Genomic DNA, 18,751 nt, shown 5'->3' on the forward strand with positions numbered 1-18,751 from the left:
GTGTTAGTTATATCTCACCAATTAAAAGAAAAAAGACTTACAGCAGATTGGGGAACACGTTCAGGCCCATAAGTTATATCCAGTCCCAAATCCCCTTATGCAAGCAGGATCTTATCAACCTCTCAGGGCTTTTCTCCTTCAGAGTCCTAAGGGTGCTTGGAAGCAGCTGTTCCCACAGGCCTCCTTCTCCTTTTCCTGGCTTCTGTTGTGGGGAGAAGGCAGGAAAGCCAGGGTAGAGCCACCCTTGTAGCTTGCTCGCTCACTTTAGGTTGCACCCACTTGGGGGGCCAGCCAGGCAGATTTCTAATTGTATAATTAGGCTTGTATAAAATTGTGTCAGCTTGCCATCAGAAAGACAGCAGCATTTTCTCAACTCTTTCATCCCAGTTTGGGAGTCACTCCAGAACAGAATGGGAGGATACCTGTGATGCTGAGGAGAGAAGAGCAAAGGAAAGCCCTATTGCGTTCATTAATAAAAATCCACTCCAACAACACAGGAGGGATTTTACATCCGTTATAACACTGTGCACCATGTCTACTCAGAAGGGAGCCTGACTGGCTCCAGCTCCCACTTCACTCTCAGTAAAGCTCAACCTGGACTGCAGCACTTTGCCAACTTTGGCTGCTCTCAAAAAGCTAAGGCAGTTGGGATCTGCGAAGGACTTGGATGCAAGATCACCTGGAGATCCTGGGGCTGTTGGCTTGACTGGCAAGCTGAAAAGCGTTGCTGACGAGGGCAGCGGTAAACCCCTTCTGCACCCTTGTGGCAACAACTGCACTGGTTTATCTATGGAGCCACCAGGAGTCAAGGTCTGCTTGAGGGAATCTTTGCCTCTGCCCATCGCGCACACACTTTTTAGGCATCCTCTAAAAAGAATGAATGGGTTTTTGGAGGCGACGTTTAGGAAGTATTTCTTAGATATATGCATATTGATGGGAAAATAATTGCTTTAATAAATTAATTGTATGAGATGTTTTAGATAATTGTTCTGATACTGCCTAAGAATGAGGTACTGATCTAATTTTCAGCTCAGTGCTGTTCCTTTTTTCTTCTCTCTTGTTCTTTCATTCAGCAATATACTTATATATTAGCACACATTTTATTTTCTGAACTGTACCTTGCACCCAAGGAAGGGTGCTCAAGGCAACTAGTTCATGTCTGGCAATATTTTTCCCTATTAGTGACTTTGGCTCTAAAGGGGTAAAGAAGAGGCTAATGTATCAGGGTCTCCTCTAGGAAAAATAAAGCTATGAGCTGCGAGCTAAACATGCAGTGATTAACAAAACCATGATACGGATTCCTTAACAAGGTCCAAAGTGATTTGCTTTTTCTTTTCAACATGTCTTTTCAATGTTTCTTCCAGGAGCACACAGTGTACAGAAACTCCTGTTTTTTCTCCAAGTTAAAGGTTTCAGCACCAGGCATAAACTTTTTAGGATAAAAGAATTGTCTTTGGAATGATAAGGGTGAGAAAATTGGCTGTCTGTGTGGCTTTGGCAACTTTTCTAGAAAACAGAAGGCCCCCTCCCTGCCCCCAGCTCCCTTTGAGGCAAACAAACGATGCCTTAGTTACATTGGCACTAATTTTCTGCAAACCATTAACCTTTGTTTCTAGGATGTTCTGATTCTTTTTGCTTTGATACTATTTTCTTTTAATGCAAAGAACTTCCATATCAATTCTTTAGTAACCAACTGGGGATTTCTGCTTTGTGAAAATTGAGAGAAAGAGATTGAGAGAGAAAAAGAGATCAAATCCTTCAGACTGCATCTGAGCTAAGTGGGTCGTGACATTTGATACAACCCAAGTTAGTGGGTTAAATACTGTGAGCTACCTGTTGGCATGTGTTGCATATCAATGCTTGTTGGCAAAACTGTGACCAATAAGAAGAGGATTGGGTTGAATCTGCCTTACACTTCATGTTACGTGCATATATTTTTCTAATTAGCTTGCTTCTAGGAGCAACCAATGTTGAATACTGCTCAATGAATATTCATTGATGGATTTGAGAAGTGACACATTCTTTAGATGCCCATTCTTGCAAAATCACAATATCATATTAAATCAAGTAAAAGGTCCAAATTAAAATGACTAAATTATTTGTTTTAGATCTGACTTTATCGTCTTGAGCATACACGTGACTTGAATTAGATTACATGGATACCATTAATAAACATTAGGATAAATAATTTTGACTTATCAAAAATAGGGCTTCAGATTCCTTAGTTTTCAGGTAATGATATTTATATGTTGTGTTGAATAGACATTTTATGCTTTCCTTTTTTGTATTGTTGTTGTTGCTAATTATTCTTATTTTAAGCTGCTACTTACCTTGTAGGACATAAAATAAGCTGTGCAGATCCTGCTAATGCATTTTTCCCAGGTATAGTGAAATTTGCAATACCAGTAAGCAAATTATGGAAATAAAATAGATTCTGTGTTGAGCTTCTTCCATGTTGTGCTAGTTTTATCAATGGGCTGAAATAAGACATCACATTCTTCATATGTTTATGGAAAGGTCTATACTGATCTTTGCTGGAAACGGTCGCATTGCCATTCCACCGAAAGAAAACTAGGTAATTCTACATAGCATCAGAGCTTGGTTTGGGGCATTGAAGCAGCTTTGGATGATGGGTGAGATGGACTACCTGTGACAAGCTCCGGAGAAAAGTGGGGGTGCAGGAGATGCAACCTAGCTAATAGTGATGGTAGTTGTCATTAAAACCATCCTTGGCATTCTTCTACAGTTGTGTGAAGTGTGAATTGGCAATTGGAGCATAGTACTTCAGCTACTCTATTCCTATTGGGATGGCTGTTCAACTATACATAAAAATGATGGTGTGGAACAAATGTTTATGTGGTACTTTTTAAGGCTTTGTCTATTCTGTAACTATAACATTCAAAATCCACATGAAGTCAGTGGGTGAGATTATATAGATTTGGAATGGGGTACCACCGGTGTATTTTATCAGATTCATGTGAAACTGGAAAAGTTAAACTAGACTCTGTGATCGATAATAGATGGAATGAAGACAAACTGAGATTAAATTCAGATCAGAAAGAATGGTTGCAGGTGCATTACTTTCCTGTACTAAGAAGTATGTGGCCTTTTTGAATGGGGTTTCACTTCCTCTTAAAGATCAGAGTTTGTAGTTTCAGACACTAGATTTGGATGCTCAAGTGGCTTTAGTGATCACTCTTACATTTTAATTGCAGCCTTTTTCTGGATGGGGATGGTTGGTTATAACCATTAGAATTTTGCTAAAGCTCCATTTACATTTGTAGTGTTTTGTACATGCTTGGAGTACACTTTTGTAGATTAAAGTTAATTCAAAATGTGGCAGCTTAAACTGGATCAAGCTGATGGAGCATATCTCATCATTTTAAAACATTGCACTGGCTTCCAGTCAATTGCCAAGTTCTAATTAAGGTCTTGGTGTCTCATTTAAAGACTTAACTATATGAGAAACACTAAGGACCTCCTTTCTTCCAAATTGCAACTATTAGAATTCTTATTGAAGACCTTTCTCATGTCCTCCCGCTTCTCCCCTAAAAGTATCTTTCAGTTGTGGTGCCCCAACTCTGGAATTCTTTCCCCACAGCCTTGTCTAGCATAAAATGTACTGTCCTTCTGGAAGAAAAGGCCTCTGTAATATTCATCCAGCCTTTTAGTTGCTATGTTTTAAAATTCTCTTTACATTGTCCTTTGTTTTTGTAAAGGCTGCAGGAGAGTTCCATGTAGTATTCCAGTTTCTACAGTATGTGTACACCATTATGAGGGGTTGATATAGGCCATCCCTAGAAGGAATAATTAACCTCAAAGAATTTAGGTAATTTTTCATGCTGATTATCTGCAGCAGAGAGAGTAGCAGCCAGAATCCAAGATGATGATGATGATGATGATGATGATGATGATGATGATGATGATGATGATAGAAGAATTTCCATTTCTCATTTTTCTATGATGGTTCCATGCTTGCATTGAAAAGGAAAGGTCACATTCTCTGTTTCCCATCATTCACTTCCATGCTACTTCTCTATTTCTTGTTCCATTCCTCTCCTCTCTTGCATTGTGAATGTTATCAAATTTCAGCATTCCAGCATCAGGCAGGGGAATAAAAAGAAAGAAAGGAGAAGGAAAAGTTATGTGAGAAAAGAGGAGAGAGGGAGATAGAGTGAGGAATTCTGAATATGTGTCCCTGTTGCCCACAGAAATCCAACAAGCAATAAGAAAATGAAGAAACTGCTTGCATGGAGAACTGGCCCAAGGCATTCTGTAGCACAATACAGCTGCTTCATGTGGTCTGAAGAACATATCCCAAGATCTTTTCAATACTGGTGTGCAGAAGATATTAGGCATACATTTATGTTCACAGTCATATATGCATGAGTTCACCCCTAACATCCTCTGCAACACCACAAAAGCTTTGGGGAACCAACTCTTGGATCACTGCTACTTCCTTACCATACTTCATTAGCATCCCTGCTTGGGATTCTGTGTGCAAACAACTGATCCTGTCCACATTAAAGAAAAAATCTGCTGCTTCATTTCTGTAATCCTACCAGATTTCACATATAGCTAAGATTAAATGTTTGAAAGAAAGGAGCTCTCATCCAGACAAAAATCATGTTCCACACACATGTACCTGCCACCTCTGGCAATATCAATCACCTCTGGGACATGGAACAGAGAAAGATTCACTGTGAATCTTCTAAAAATTACTTATCTTTGTAGAACCACTTCTTTATTATTGTAAATAAAACTACTTAAAGACACCAGATTTTTAGGAGTTAATGCACTAGTTGTACACCACACAATACCAATATGATAAGATATAGAGAAAGCAGCAATTTTACAAAGGCATCTCTAGAATTAAAATGTACTCAGGGCCCTCAGTTGGAACAATCTATAATTCTTGAAGTACAGCAAAGCTCTGAATGGGATGTATCCATTTTGGTGAAGTCCACTGCAACTTGCATACAATCATTAGACTACAATTGAAGAAATTCCAATAGAAGAGAATATATGTAACTCAGGTTTGAACTGTGAAGTCCTTGGTGCTCACTGAGCTTGGTTGTTTGCTTGCAGATGTTTCATTACCCAACTAGGTAACATAGGACATGTAGAAATAAACCATATTTACACATCATTTAAAAAAGACAATAAAAAAGCTAAGAAGGAAACAAAAAGACCAGAACACATCCTCTCCAGCAGCCAAAACCCAGATAAGCAGGGATTAACACCAGGCAAACAATCAAGCAGAAAACAATATCCTAATCAAGGAACTACCAAGGAGAAAAACCACCACCCTCCCACCAACACTGGCAGGGCAAGCCACTGTATATAAACAGGGAGCAAACCCCACACTTACTCGCACTGATGATGTTACTTAGTTGGGTAATGAAACATCTACAAGCTGACAACCAAGCTCAGAGGACTCCACAGTTGAAGAAATATCTGCACTATTCAATCCTGCGTTACCCACTTCACAGATGTTTATCTAACAGCAGTTAATGGAATACATTGTAATTTTCAGTAAAAAAAAAAAAAAAAGCGTCAGATTTTATTAATACAGCACATTTAGAAGCCTGAGAATATATTCCTCAAATTATAGTTTGCAAGTGAGACATGAGTTGAGACATGAGACCTGTTAATTCATCAGATATTTCCTAACTCAGGTGCTAGCAACATGGTACAAGGCTTCTCCTGCTCCACAGAGAGTACCCACAGCCTTTTAAAATTAACACTGTTCTCAGTTTTTAAAAGACATAATTGAAATACTGTGAGATTGCCCCGCATTTTTACAAGATTTTGAGCATTCTGAAAGGTTGATCGCCCTTCTCCTAATTCATAACGTGTTCAGTCTCAGTGCTCTTAAGAATACACTTTGAAAACTGTAGGGAAGAGAGAACATACTAAATATTTAAAATGTGATACTTTTGATTCCATGTCTCCCAAAAGGGTTGCCATGATAGTCTTTTGCAGAAAAAGCAATAAAAATATTTGTGTCATCTTAAAGAATAACAAATGCATTATCACAAATAACAAATTCATTTGGGGGACCAGGAAGCAGCTTTGCACATTGATGCTATTAAGTTTGCACCTGTTGAATTTCTGCTCCAGTCGGTATGCTTTATTTTTCCACAATGATAATGATAATATTCTAAAAAGAAGAGGCCTTCTTACCTCTGCTCCTCTAACACTTTGATGAGAATAGCTGCATTTGGGAAACGTTACGTTCCATACAGTTTTAAATGGCCAATAGCCCTGTTCCTTTGAGAGTAACAGTCAAGGCTGGCATGCTTACAACCAATAAAATTAAATTGTATGATTTCTGCCCTGATTTACATGGCATATATTTGCATCATATAAAATACAACTTATGTGGTTTAGAATATTTTAAACCATATCAGGGAAACAACATCTACAACTCAAAGTGTATGAAGGGAAAAATGGCCTACATCACACTGACCTGTAAATGACTTGCTTTTTGCCACTGTGTTGATTTTCAGTCAGCCATAAAGTTCATTACTTTATTAAGTGTCTCGAGATAAGCTACTGGATTCATATTTTGTCAACAGCTTTATGAAACAGAATCACCTTCCAGTTTGGTAAGTAAGACACTCCAGTCTCCTAGACCATTACTCAGAAGTTAGTTCAGTTTATTTTAATTGAACTTACTTGTGTGATTGGAAGATTGGTTTTAGGCATTAGTCTTGTTTTAAATGCAGAAAGGTCTGATACAATTAGCCGTGTGCAATTCCTTTTTAAATTCTATGTCACTAACAGCCAGATCCTGCCTTTCCAATATATCAATCTAAAATATACAGTCTGGGATCTAAAGTGACTTATCTGGGACATTTTTTCATCACTACTCCCATCCTTGTTCATGAGCGTGAGAGAGCCTAGCAGAATGGCATTTTAGATGGTTTGAGGGGCTGCAGTTAGAAAAGGAGATGGATAGTCCATCCACGCATTCTACTCTTCTCAGGCCCTCTACTCTTTGGACCCTAAAATCAGAAGGATACATTTCAAGATGCTCCCCAAAGTTCTTGTTTTTCCATCTGTGATTGTACAAAATCACATTTCATTAGCAGACTTCATATCACTATGTAAAACACACTGCATATATATGGAACAGATTCTCTGGATGTTTTTTACATTTCCTTTGATATGTTTCTTGTGCATCCTGCTGTTATATACCCAGAAAAGAAAAACACCAAAAAACCTAGTTTGTCTCCTACGTGGTGATAACATGGAAGTTGGTCCCATAATTTTATTTTGGTATCAGGTTGCAAGAGAGACAGAAATACTAATAAATTATAAACTGGGGGATCAAATGCTAATGGATCCTGGCAGAATGATCACAATGATTCCACAAAAGCAAACTATTTAATTGAGCATAATTGCACTAGAAAATCTTAGGGATAAGAAAGGAAATGCCAAAGTGTAAAAACCAAACAATACAAAAGAAGCAAAGGGTGGTGGGGGACGGGGGGAGAGAGGGATAGATAATTGAAAGCTTTTCTAAATATGACTTGAGAATATTTGGGAGGCGGGGGAAGGGTAGAGTAAGGGAAATGCCAAAAACCAGTTGGACAAAACCCATAAGCTTTTTGTCTTATCTATGAGAATCAGACGATGCGTGTCACGCTAGTTTTTATAGTCATCACCCACAGTCTTACCCTGATAAAATCAAATTTGACAGTAGCACAATATAGAGGTTTAACTGACAGCACACACAGCACATTTGCTAGTCATAATGCCACAGTTTAATGACTGACGCATCTGGGAAGCTAATTCAGATTTTTTTTCCCCTCTTTTTTTGAATGGGATAAAGGAGCATCCAGTTAATTCCAACCCTGAATTCAAGCCTTGTGACAAAACTGATGCTACATACCCTGTTCTTGTTCTGCACATTCTGCAAATTGAACTACAGGAAAAGAGCCACTTTGTACATACATCCGGAGAGAAAATTCATTTTGTATTTTGTATATACACCAGCTTGTTGCTTTTTATGTCAACAAGGTAACTGGCCATAATTGTTAAATAGCCTAAGAATTACAAATCATGTGCCTGTTTTGAGAAAAAGTACAGGTTACAGAATTTTACAAGCAGATATAGTATAAATAAAATATTCATATAAAAATAGTCTCTTACAAAATATATTATTTTATCCTATGGTTCATTTTCCAAAGGTGGAAACTTGTCTGGAGTTTTGCATTTATATGTCATGCATTATTTCCAACTGGATTTTTGAAAATGTTCCTTTAAAAAAAAAAACTGGAAAGATTATGTACTGTGATATCTATAAGAAGATGAATAGCAATTTGAGATTCCAGACAACTAGCAGCATACAGCCCAAAATTATAAAAGATGCCTGCTTTTGTACGTAATACCTATTCCTGCAGAAACTATCCTGCATTTGCAACTAGTAGAAATACCTAAGTAAACAATAATATATACATCTCAAGGGTTTCCCCTCTTCTGTATCTACAAAAATGATTCCACAAAAAGCAGGCTTTAATTGCAGAATGTTTCCAAAGAATGGTGGTAGAGGGTTTTTTAATTAAATAAATTAATATTAGTTTTATCTGCAAAAGTGGTTAAATATTGCTATTATTATTATGCCCAGATTTCCCAACACACTGTGCTAAAATCGGCAGCAGAGCAGAAAAGCAGCTAAACCAGTGTCTATACGGGAAACACCAATCATTCTACTTGCATTAGCACAGGCTGAAGAATGGAAATACAAGGAACAACCAACAGAAGTTTTTCACAAGTGTAGAAATCCCTACAGCTGCATAATCCACACTCTTTCAATGGAAATTCACACTGGTGCATTGTCACCCAATTCTGGACAAAGCCCCTCTTAAAATATGATTTCTTTCCCAGCTCACACTTTATGCATGGTTGCATAGTCTTTTGATCTATTTCATCCAGTCTCAAGCGTCCCTCCTCCAAGGAAATTGAACTTTTCCCCCAAGTTTAAGGCAGTCCATAATGTTTGGATGGCCCAGATTATTTGAACATTTCCCCAATTTATTTTACTTTAGTATAGTTTAGGTTAGTTCAGCTTTGCATTAGGTGAATTTGTTTGTTTCTGGGTTCTTTTTAAAAAGTCTGGTGTAGCTTTTGGGCTATTCCCAAAAGTCCTTGACCGATATCCGCATAAATACTGTTAAAAGGAAAAAAAACAAACAAACCAGGATTATTTTGCTGGATTTTCTTTTGGAAACCATTTGGGCCTTTGCTACAGTATTATTTAGGTACACTGAGCTTATGTGCAAAACAAAAAGTGTTTACTCCAAGGCTGTAGGTTCCCCCGCCAAGCCATACTCTCATTTACAGGTGTAGACTTCTGTTCGTTCACTGCATGTGTTACATTTGACATAACAGCACCAGTGAAATTTGCAGTTGCACTGCCAGACTCTGGAATATTGATGGGTATTATAACCTCGTCCACAACACATCAGGTCACAGCCGTTGGTCTGCTGGGCTGTTTTGTTGCACATTCTGCCCTGTGTGCCCACACTGCCAGTCACAGGATCCTCTTCACAGTAGTTGGGCGACTTCTCTATGTACACTAAGTCTGTATCCATTGGTTTACGATAGGAGAGTGGTTTCTTTATCTTCAGAAAAGTGGGACGCTTATTACGACTTGCCCGCACAGGTTCAACCTGAACAGCTTCATTGTATTTATCCTTCAGGATATAGCCCAGCTCCCTGAACTTAGGAAGAGTTGTCCAACATGTTTTAGTAGTGCATGATCCTGACACTCCATGGCACTTGCACTCCAACTTCATGTTCTCTTCAAGGATCTAGAGTGAAAGGAAAAGAAGACACAACGTTTGAAACAAGGGAGGGAGGAAGATATAGAGGCACAATTAAATTATTGAAGAACTTACAAGCCAGTATAATTCCCCACACTTCTATTCTCACACCACCTACATGATGCTTTCAATGATGAAAATGAAGACATTTTAAAAAGCCAGAATAGGCATACCATACTAGCAGTTGTTTATAAGTTCTGTATTCTAAAATATAAAACTAATCTGCTCGTTCATGAAAAAAAATATTATTTTCAGCAAGTCTACAAAATGGGAAATAAGTTGAGTATGAAAGATACTTTGCCTATGTGGACAAATATAACTAATATATGGAATTATCACACCCAGGGGATGACCATACATCTTATAGATATTAATACAGAGTATAGGTGTCCTCATTCCCTTATTTGTCTAGCTTTGTCCATATATAGTTCAATTAGATAAGACGGTTTTAGAAAAGTTATTTACTGATCGGCTAATTATCAAGGAAATAATTCTAGTTTTTCTTACTTCAGTGAAATCTAAAAATAAAAAACCAATTATCTGGAAACTTCATTCCTAAACCACCATTTAGAAACAATGTTCCAGTTAATAAGACAAATTACCCTCATCTAGACATCCCTGACAAATATGACAAAGAAGCGTTGATCTGGAGTTTTGTCCCATTTTTCACAAGGAGAGCCAGTACATCCCCCAAGAATATAGGCCAACTAAGGCCTTCATAGCTCTGTCACTATCATCAAAAGGGAGGTACAGGTAGAGATGTAAAACATCTGGAAATTTTGAAGCATCCAAAGAACACCTTTCCTTCAGGAAAAAAAATAGAAATTTTGGGGGAAATTTATACTAAATTAAATATATAAGTATGCCACACTTCCTTTTTATAGACATAAAGTCACTTTCTAAAATGTTTTATGTATATCTTGATTTGCTTATAAAAGTCTGTTTCATAAAATGCAAAAGTATTGTTTGTTCAGGCAATAATTATAACTATAGTTGAGGTTACTTTAAAAACTTTTAAAATTGGGTTACAAATAGTGTTACATATCTGTACCTTCCCCCTTTCTTCCAGGAGTTCAGAGTGAATTTTATCCTCCCTTCATTTTGTCCTCACACAACGAACTATGAGGAAGGTTGGACTGAGTGAAAATGAATGGCCCAAAGTGAGTTTCAATATCTAAGGGTGGACTTGAATCTGGGTGTTCCTGGTCATAGCCCAAGTGAACCAGTACAACACACTAACTCTTAGTTCAGTTAAAATGGCTGACCTCTAAGAAATATTCCTTATTTTGCAAACAAAAAGTTAACATTAAAAACAGAACAAATAGGATTGTGAAAAACTCACCAATTCAGAAATCAAATGTTCTGGAGAACTTCAGAACATTCCATTCACTCTCTCCAGACCATCCCAACCTCCTCTGGATCATGCCATTTTGAGGATGGCTTAGCAATTTCTGAAGTAAATTCTCCAAACAGGCACCTCAAACCACTTCTAATCCAGAACCTGTTTTTCTGGAAGCTACCAAACCACCTTAAAACAGCATGGCCTAGAGGAATTTCAGCATGTTTCAGAGATGGAATAGAATGTTTTAGAGTTCTTCAGAATATCCTAATCCCAAATTAGTCAGTTTTCCTCATTCCTAAGAACAATCAACACTGTACATATTCTAGTTTTTGTCTTCCATTGTATTGAACAGAATACAGTAAAAGATGCAGGGAAACAAAGTTGAAATATATATATTTTAATTGTTGCCTGATCCATCTCATTTTATTACTCTGAAGTACTATTACCCTCAGTTTCTACATTTATTTTCATCCTTTATTTTTTATTTTCTTATTTTCTAATATTCATGGACTTCCAGAATGAAATGTTATATATATTGTGATAAGCTTCTCTACCCTTTTACATGTTAATTTATTTATTGATTTGTTCTAGTGCCATATCCGGACCAATTTCTTACATATCACATTCATTTTATACATCATTTGTAACCAAATCATGTATTTATGTAGGAAATATTTCAAGTTTCTAAGTTTTTGGCAAGAAACAAAAAGGCCTTAAACCAGGATTCCCCCCTGCCTTTTTCCCCACTTCTGGGTCTTCACATCTCTGGTTGTGCAACAACCAGACCAGTTTGCTCATCTCACCCACTGGCACCTGTGGGGTAGAGGAGGAGCCTATCAAGGCTGTGTGTGCTTTGAAAGTGATGTAGACATGCTTTTGAATTTGAATGCGTCTCTGTTACACATTCAAGCAGCCCGATCTTTTCTCAGGCTCATGAGGAAGTCAGTAAAAAACATGGCTCCCTTAAAGAATAGTTGAGAGAGATTCTAAGTTTGAAGGCCCTTTCAAATCATTTTTGAAACATGCATGGCCTGAAAACATAGAGCATTGCAGCAAGGCAAAAGGATGGACATCACAAGAAAGCCCTGCACACGCAGTCTTTAGTCTAATAACTGTAGGCAATCTAAATTCGTATCCTTAAATAAGATTTCCAATTCACTCTCCACTAAATGAGCTGCATGATCAGGAGCACCACACATACCTTGAGATGTGCAAAGGATTCTGGACTGGGATAGCAACTATTTAATGCTGCTGTTTTAAGGATTATGCTTTTCTTTATGTACAGTATAGTGTATATTATTCTAGTCACACTCTAATTTTATAAATGTTTCAGACTGCTACATCCTTCGCATTTCCATTCACGCATACACAAAAGGTGACAAGGGCAATAACCTAATGTACACTCATTTTAAAATCTCATAGTTCTGTACTGTGATTAACCTTGCAGCTTTGATGAAAGTAGACTACACTTTTTCAGTGTCCAAGTTCCAATTCAGCCCATGGATAGACAGTGACGTGACCACAGAGGGAATCAACAGCTCCATTGGAAAGAGCTGAGTAAGCTGCTGCAGAGGATCAATAGCTGAAAGGTCTCATGACACATGTTGAGCTTGCTGTTCTCTGCAATGTATCTTGATGCCAGCTGGAGCCAGCTCTGGGACCTGTCCTGTCTAAATCATTCTGATATTTCCTCCCAATTTCATTTGCTCCCAACCTTAACCATGAAGAAAATATTCCTTTCCTTTTTTTCCAAGTGTTCTGATAGACACATTTTAGATGCGGATAAATGTATATTGCTCGTAGGGGTACACATGAATAAGATTTGAGTCAGGCATGAGTTTGTTCTCTTGAGAAATAGCAAAGTTTAACTTTGAAAAAAATTAGAGACTACCTGATTTGATCCAGGGTCCAAATCTAATGTGAGATGTATCTCTCCCAATGTCTGCAATGAATATGGCACTTAGAGAGTGCTTTTATGAGGCACTCCCGTTCAGCTTCCTCTTGGTCTCAAGGCATTATGGTGCTCTGTGTTCCCAAAGCATTGTGGCAGAGTTGAGCTATTTTGATTATGTGTAGATGTTGCCTCAGTGGCATTGGTTAACTGAAGAGAAGCAGCTTCCTTGAAGCCTTTCAAAGAGATGCTTTGTTCAAAGCTTCATGAAAGCAATGCATACCTTTAAAACTCCACATGTCACGATAACCTTTTAACTTTTTTATAGAGTAGAATTAAATGTTCAGATATTTTAAATGCTTCTGAGTAGAATCTTTTGCCCAGTTTCAGAAAAATAGTAGCAGTGGTTTTGGAGCTAAGCTCCATGTAATTAAACCAGAAAGTTCCTGTAACTGTTGATTCTGAAGAGAAATGGGTTTAAACAAGATAAATTAATCTCTGTTTCTTGGTGAACAATCTCTATGAAAACTGAAGTTATTGTACAGGTGCCCTGTTGTCAGAGACCTCCCTAATTTAAGGTGGATTAAGGGATTTCAGTGTTTAAATTCTGATTTTTCTAAAAGGATGATAAGTGCTTTTAACTTCACTGAGACTTGGCCAAAATTATATAATATTTGCTATATAAGAGACTCCTTAACAGTGTGAAATTCTGTTAGGTTCAGAAAAGCTTTCATTGTGTATACAAGTATTTTGATTTGAGGATCATTCCTAAAATCAACTAATGTTCCCTAGAGAACGTTCTCTAAACTTCAGAAGTGGTTCCTAAAATATTCCACCCAGTTTTGCTCCTTCCCCTCCCGCTGCACGTTCTGTAGACATATTTGCCTTTCCACATTGCTCACACAGTAAACCTTCCAATGGTCTCAGTTCTGTTCATTCAGAGCCAGATCAAAGCTGCCTCCCTTTGCTTGGGACTAGAGCCAATCCAATGCATTCTCCCAGACATCCAGGCCAATCCTGTTTCTCATTTAACAGTGAGAAACATATTATTCAAGATATCTGAAATGGCAGCTTCTTGATTTTGTTATTGTTGTTTTGTTAATCTCTCCTCTCATATTTTCAGTTCCATCTCCTGGAAGACAAGACTCAGCTCTAAAATCACCATGTTAATATTGCTACCTCTATCAGCCCTGCACAGTCTGAGCACGTTATCACACCTAAAGAGCTGCAGTTCAGATTGGACAAAGCCAGATGTGAAGTCTCCAAAATGCAGACCTCTCTCTCATTTGCACAGGTACATGTTACCACCAGTAAACCTGTGGTCTGAAATACACTATTTCTCCACTGTTCTAAAAACTATCCCCTCCACTATTCTAAAACCTAACAAAAACATTTATTTTAAACTTGCCCATATTGCCTCTAATTAATACATTGGACTACAACTCCCAATACCACCAACAGGCATAACTAGAATAATGAGAACTGTAATTCCCAGTTTCTGGGGAAGTGCTAGTTTTGGGAAGACAAGTGTATATCCAGTTGTAATGGGCTGTGATAATAACCTTGAGGAACAGGAGGAAGAGCCACAGCCAAGACAACAGTCAGATAAGAGAAATCTGAGTCCAAAGCAGAAATGTAATTTGAGAAAGCATCTCAGGCTTGATCCTCCCTAGTTCTCTTGAAGATAAAGGGAGGGAAGGGAGAGGCACATTCACACTTGCAAGGTTCTGTTATGGTAACCCTATAATAACAGTAGTATTAGCATTCATGACTTTGGTTTCTTTGTCTGGTCTACCTCAAAGGGCTGACATCAGTTAGCAGCACTTCCAGATGTGGGCTACTCAATATCCAGATGGCAGCAAAGTGTTCTGTTTCTCTTTGCTGCCATCTGTTGGTCATCTGGATTTGTGCAGCCCAAATGTGGCAGTCTTATAATAAAGCAAAGACAGAGCAAATCTAAACCGAAGCTGAATCGCTCCAGCCTCAAAGTGCTTTGACATTTCTAACCTTTGGACAGTGAGGTTGGCAGAATGGAAATGAGGGCAGAGAGTTGTTCCTTCTGTTCATCCTCTCCAAGGCTATCTATAAGTTTTTCTTCAAGCTACAGTAATGGGAGTCTAAACTGTACTTATATCTGGGGGCATCACAAGAAACTGTGAATAGGAGCCTTCATGAGCAAGGTACTTCTGTAAGGGGGTAAGGGGGGGATAGTGTGTGCCATTAGCTGCTTCCCTGCAGCCATGACTTCCATAGATTCCAGTGAACAACCTGATTTGCTATAGTCAAGGATAATGGGCAACACTTCTGCAGTTCCTGTTCATAACAAAAAGGCATAATTTAAGTATAACAGTGCTGTCCAAACTTGGGCACTTGAAGGTGAGTGGACTTCAACTCCCATGCTGGCTGGGGAATTCTGGGAGTTGAAGTCCACTCACCTTCAAGTGCCCAAGTTTGGACAACACTGAAGTATAAGATAAAAGAAGTCAGGCTAGATGAAATATAGCAGTATAATTATTGCTATAACAGCTGTAACAACAGACTTGCTCTTCAAAGACTTAAAAGCATGTCACATAGAAAGTCAGAACCATTCCCCCCATCATTCCAGAGTGCTGGACCATGGATAAAGGATCTAAGGGTTTTTTTTGTTTTTTGTTTTGTTTGTTTGTTTGTTTTTGGTCAGATTTCTATCTCCTTTTTGTTCAGCTCAAGGTGGTTTACACAACTTTCTCTCCTCCCATTTTCCTCTACAACAACCAACCTATAAGGTAGTTGGATTGAAAGAGAATGACTAGTACAAAGTTACCTAGTGTACTTCCATGGCTGAGGGTGGACTAGAAGTGGATCTTCCCAATGCCAGTCGGATGCCTTAACCATCACACACCCTGTCTCTTGGTTATAGGAAGGCAGATATTAACATCCACTTGAATGTTTAAAATAATCTTCCTAACATTAACAGCAGTTTGACAATGGAACCAATTAGCTAGAGAAGCAGTAGTCCTGTTAAATGGATATGTTCAAGCAGAGGCCAGGCAGCCCACTGTGGGAGATGCTTTAATGGTTAAAATGGCCTTTTCCAACTCTATGAACCTTAGATGACTGGGTTCATTTACAACTACAGAAGGAGAGGAGAAAATCTTGATACATTTATTTAATCTTTCATGGAATCACAATAGCGAAATAAGGATAATAATATAGTACAAAGTGTCATTTATTATATACCTTCCATTTTTTTGTAATAGATTTGACACTGATAGTAATATGGCACAAGACTGGGTTACTTTCTGCTTATCCTATGAGGTCTCACAAGGTAGGCAAGCTGCAAGTTTCTGCTTTGAAAAATGCCCCGTAATGGGACCTAGAAGGAGTGCCTCCTTTGTCTCTGTGCCTGCCCTTTAGAACAAGCTCCGCCACCCACCACCATCCCAAGGTTCAGATGGCCCCAACTTTAATCGCCTTCCATAAAGCTGTGAAGACATGACTTTTGTTCTGTGCCCTGGGCCACTATGGCAGATGAGCAAAATCTATATGGCACTGCCTCAATAATGTGCTGATGATCTCACTGAGTTTGTTGGATTTTTCAATTTTTGTACAGTTTTTATTCTTGTTTATATTGTGCTTTTTTGTATATCATCCAGAATCACATATTTTGAGAAGGGTGGTCTTATAACTAAATCAATAAATCTTTATTTACGATCCAAGGCCAGATGAGGAAGCACTGAATTTTGATATATAAATTGTTGTTGGTATATCATTTATTTCAAGACTGAAGTCTTTAGCAAAAGCATAATTATTTGAGTTTTCAAAAGGTGGCAAGTTAATGGGAGGGAGAAGATTGCTCTTCCAACTCTTCCAGAATATATACAGTATATTCTGTTGAATGATATGGAAATCCTGAGAAACAATGAAAGTGAATGTCTAATTTCTAGCATTAATCTGAAAGGTTTTCAGAAATAAAAATAAAATTGAGTGTTCCTCATAATGAATACAGGGTTATTGACATTATAAAAACATAGAGAAATAATGTGAATTCTGTTTCAGTGAAAGAAAGCTTTCACAATTTTCAGTTGGTAATTTTACAATGGTAATTGACTCCAAACTATTTCAACCAAATCACCAAGTTCAGAAATATTAGCTAGCTCATGTTCTAGGATCTGAAGGTATATTCAACTAAGGCTCACATGTAACTACTGTTTGGTGCCCAGCTAGGACCTTACACCTCCTTTACTTCTCTTGAAAGAGTCCAGTCAAACGTCTTAAGAAGGGCTATGTTCCAGGTGGCCCCTTGTGTTCCAAACATAGCATTAAGGAGGGAGGCAGGGCTGACTAGTTGAAACAGGTGCAAGCACCTGTATCATAGCACACTGACTGAAGTTACTGTTTTTTCCAACAGGTTTGAGTTTTTTCCTTATTGAAGACAATTCCAAATCAGTATGGACTAGGACAATTTCACAAAAACTCCAACATCTCAGCTTTTCCAGGGAGGCATTTTTAATGATGGGTTATGAGCATGCACTCAGTGCAGTCAAACAACATATCAAAGACCTGGAAGCCCAACAGGACCAGTCTGTTCTTCCCAAGAACATTTTTCTGAGCAGTCCAGTCCTTTTTTACAAACTAGCGAGATACTTACATTATATAGCTGTCGCCAAATCCCAGAGAGCACTAATTTCAGCATGCTTCAATGCTCTCCTCACAGCAGTTTTGGAGGGGCAATACAAAAAATTCCCTATGAGCTAAGACTGTGCCCTTGCAGACAAGAGGCTATTGAAACTACAGCTCATGACCTATTATATTTTACTTCTATAAGGATCCTAGGACCCACCTTATAACTTCTTACCCAGTAAAACTCCCAGGAAATTCTGACCTTTTTTATATATATATGTAGTTATCAGATCAGTACAATTCAGTCCCCTTGAACATAGCCAAATGTTGTTATACTGCTTATAAAATTAGACAGACTTTGAGTGAAGATTAAAAGGAAACATATAAATAATGCCAATGATTTGGTAATAATTCTGGAAAATCCTTTGGAAGAAATAAAAATATTAATGGAAAAATTAAAGGATTTTGGCCCAACCTGAGGTCTGGATGGCATGGCTTTCTATGGTACAATAAGTTAAGGTCAATGTAGCATTAAAAAATCACTATATTAGAAGTACCATACTGAGAATATGGAATAGATATTAACCCAGACTGTACCTGAAAATGCCTTTATGGGTCTCAGCACAAGAAGCATTTTATAGAAAAGAAACAGCAGGCAAAGGTATTATATTGATTAAGGTATTGTTTTCTGCTTGATTGTTTGCCTGGTGTCAAGAAACTACCGAGGAGAAAACCACACCCCCACCAACACTGGCAGGGCAAGCTACTATATATAAGCAGGGAGCAAACCCTGCATTCACTTGCACTGATGATGTTACCTAGTCGGGTAATGAAACGTCTGCAAGAAAACAACCAAGCTCAGAGAGCACTAAGGACTCCACAGTTCAACCCTGAGCTACATATATTCTCTTTTATTGGAAATGAGAAAGTAGCACAAGACCAGGAGCTTAAAAGAAAGAAACAGCACAGAGGCTAACCCAACCTCTATGAGCTACTCTAGTGTTCCCATGAGGAAGGAATCTGCTGTACTGAGATTTCTGTGTGAATCCAGTCTTTACTTACCTATGAATATAAACTGGAATG

General features: G+C 38.1%; 1 protein-coding gene and 1 long non-coding RNA gene across 2 annotated transcripts in view; one reads left to right on the plus strand and one right to left on the minus strand.

The window, feature by feature from the left end:
* The window catches only part of LOC148216713 (uncharacterized), a 55,291-nt gene that overhangs the window by 23,409 nt on the left and 13,131 nt on the right, over window positions 1-18,751 (plus strand). The window contains exons 3-4 of the long non-coding RNA XR_015794879.1: window positions 10,903-10,993; window positions 14,190-14,360. This is a non-coding gene — a long non-coding RNA (uncharacterized LOC148216713). The remainder of the gene's footprint in view (window positions 1-10,902; window positions 10,994-14,189; window positions 14,361-18,751) is intronic.
* WNT7A (Wnt family member 7A) overlaps window positions 8,517-18,751 on the minus strand; it is a 45,401-nt gene continuing 35,166 nt past the window's right edge. Inside the window, exon 4 of the mRNA XM_007421803.3 lies at window positions 8,517-9,821. Within this exon, the coding sequence (XP_007421865.1) occupies window positions 9,342-9,821 (480 nt within the window). The 3' untranslated portion in view covers window positions 8,517-9,341. The remainder of the gene's footprint in view (window positions 9,822-18,751) is intronic.

This window comes from Python bivittatus, unplaced genomic scaffold, assembly GCF_059951505.1.
Source record: "Python bivittatus isolate LINGU-HERP-01145 unplaced genomic scaffold, Pbiv_v1 ctg000080_np1212, whole genome shotgun sequence".
In the NCBI taxonomy this organism is placed as follows: Eukaryota; Metazoa; Chordata; class Lepidosauria; order Squamata; family Pythonidae; genus Python; species Python bivittatus.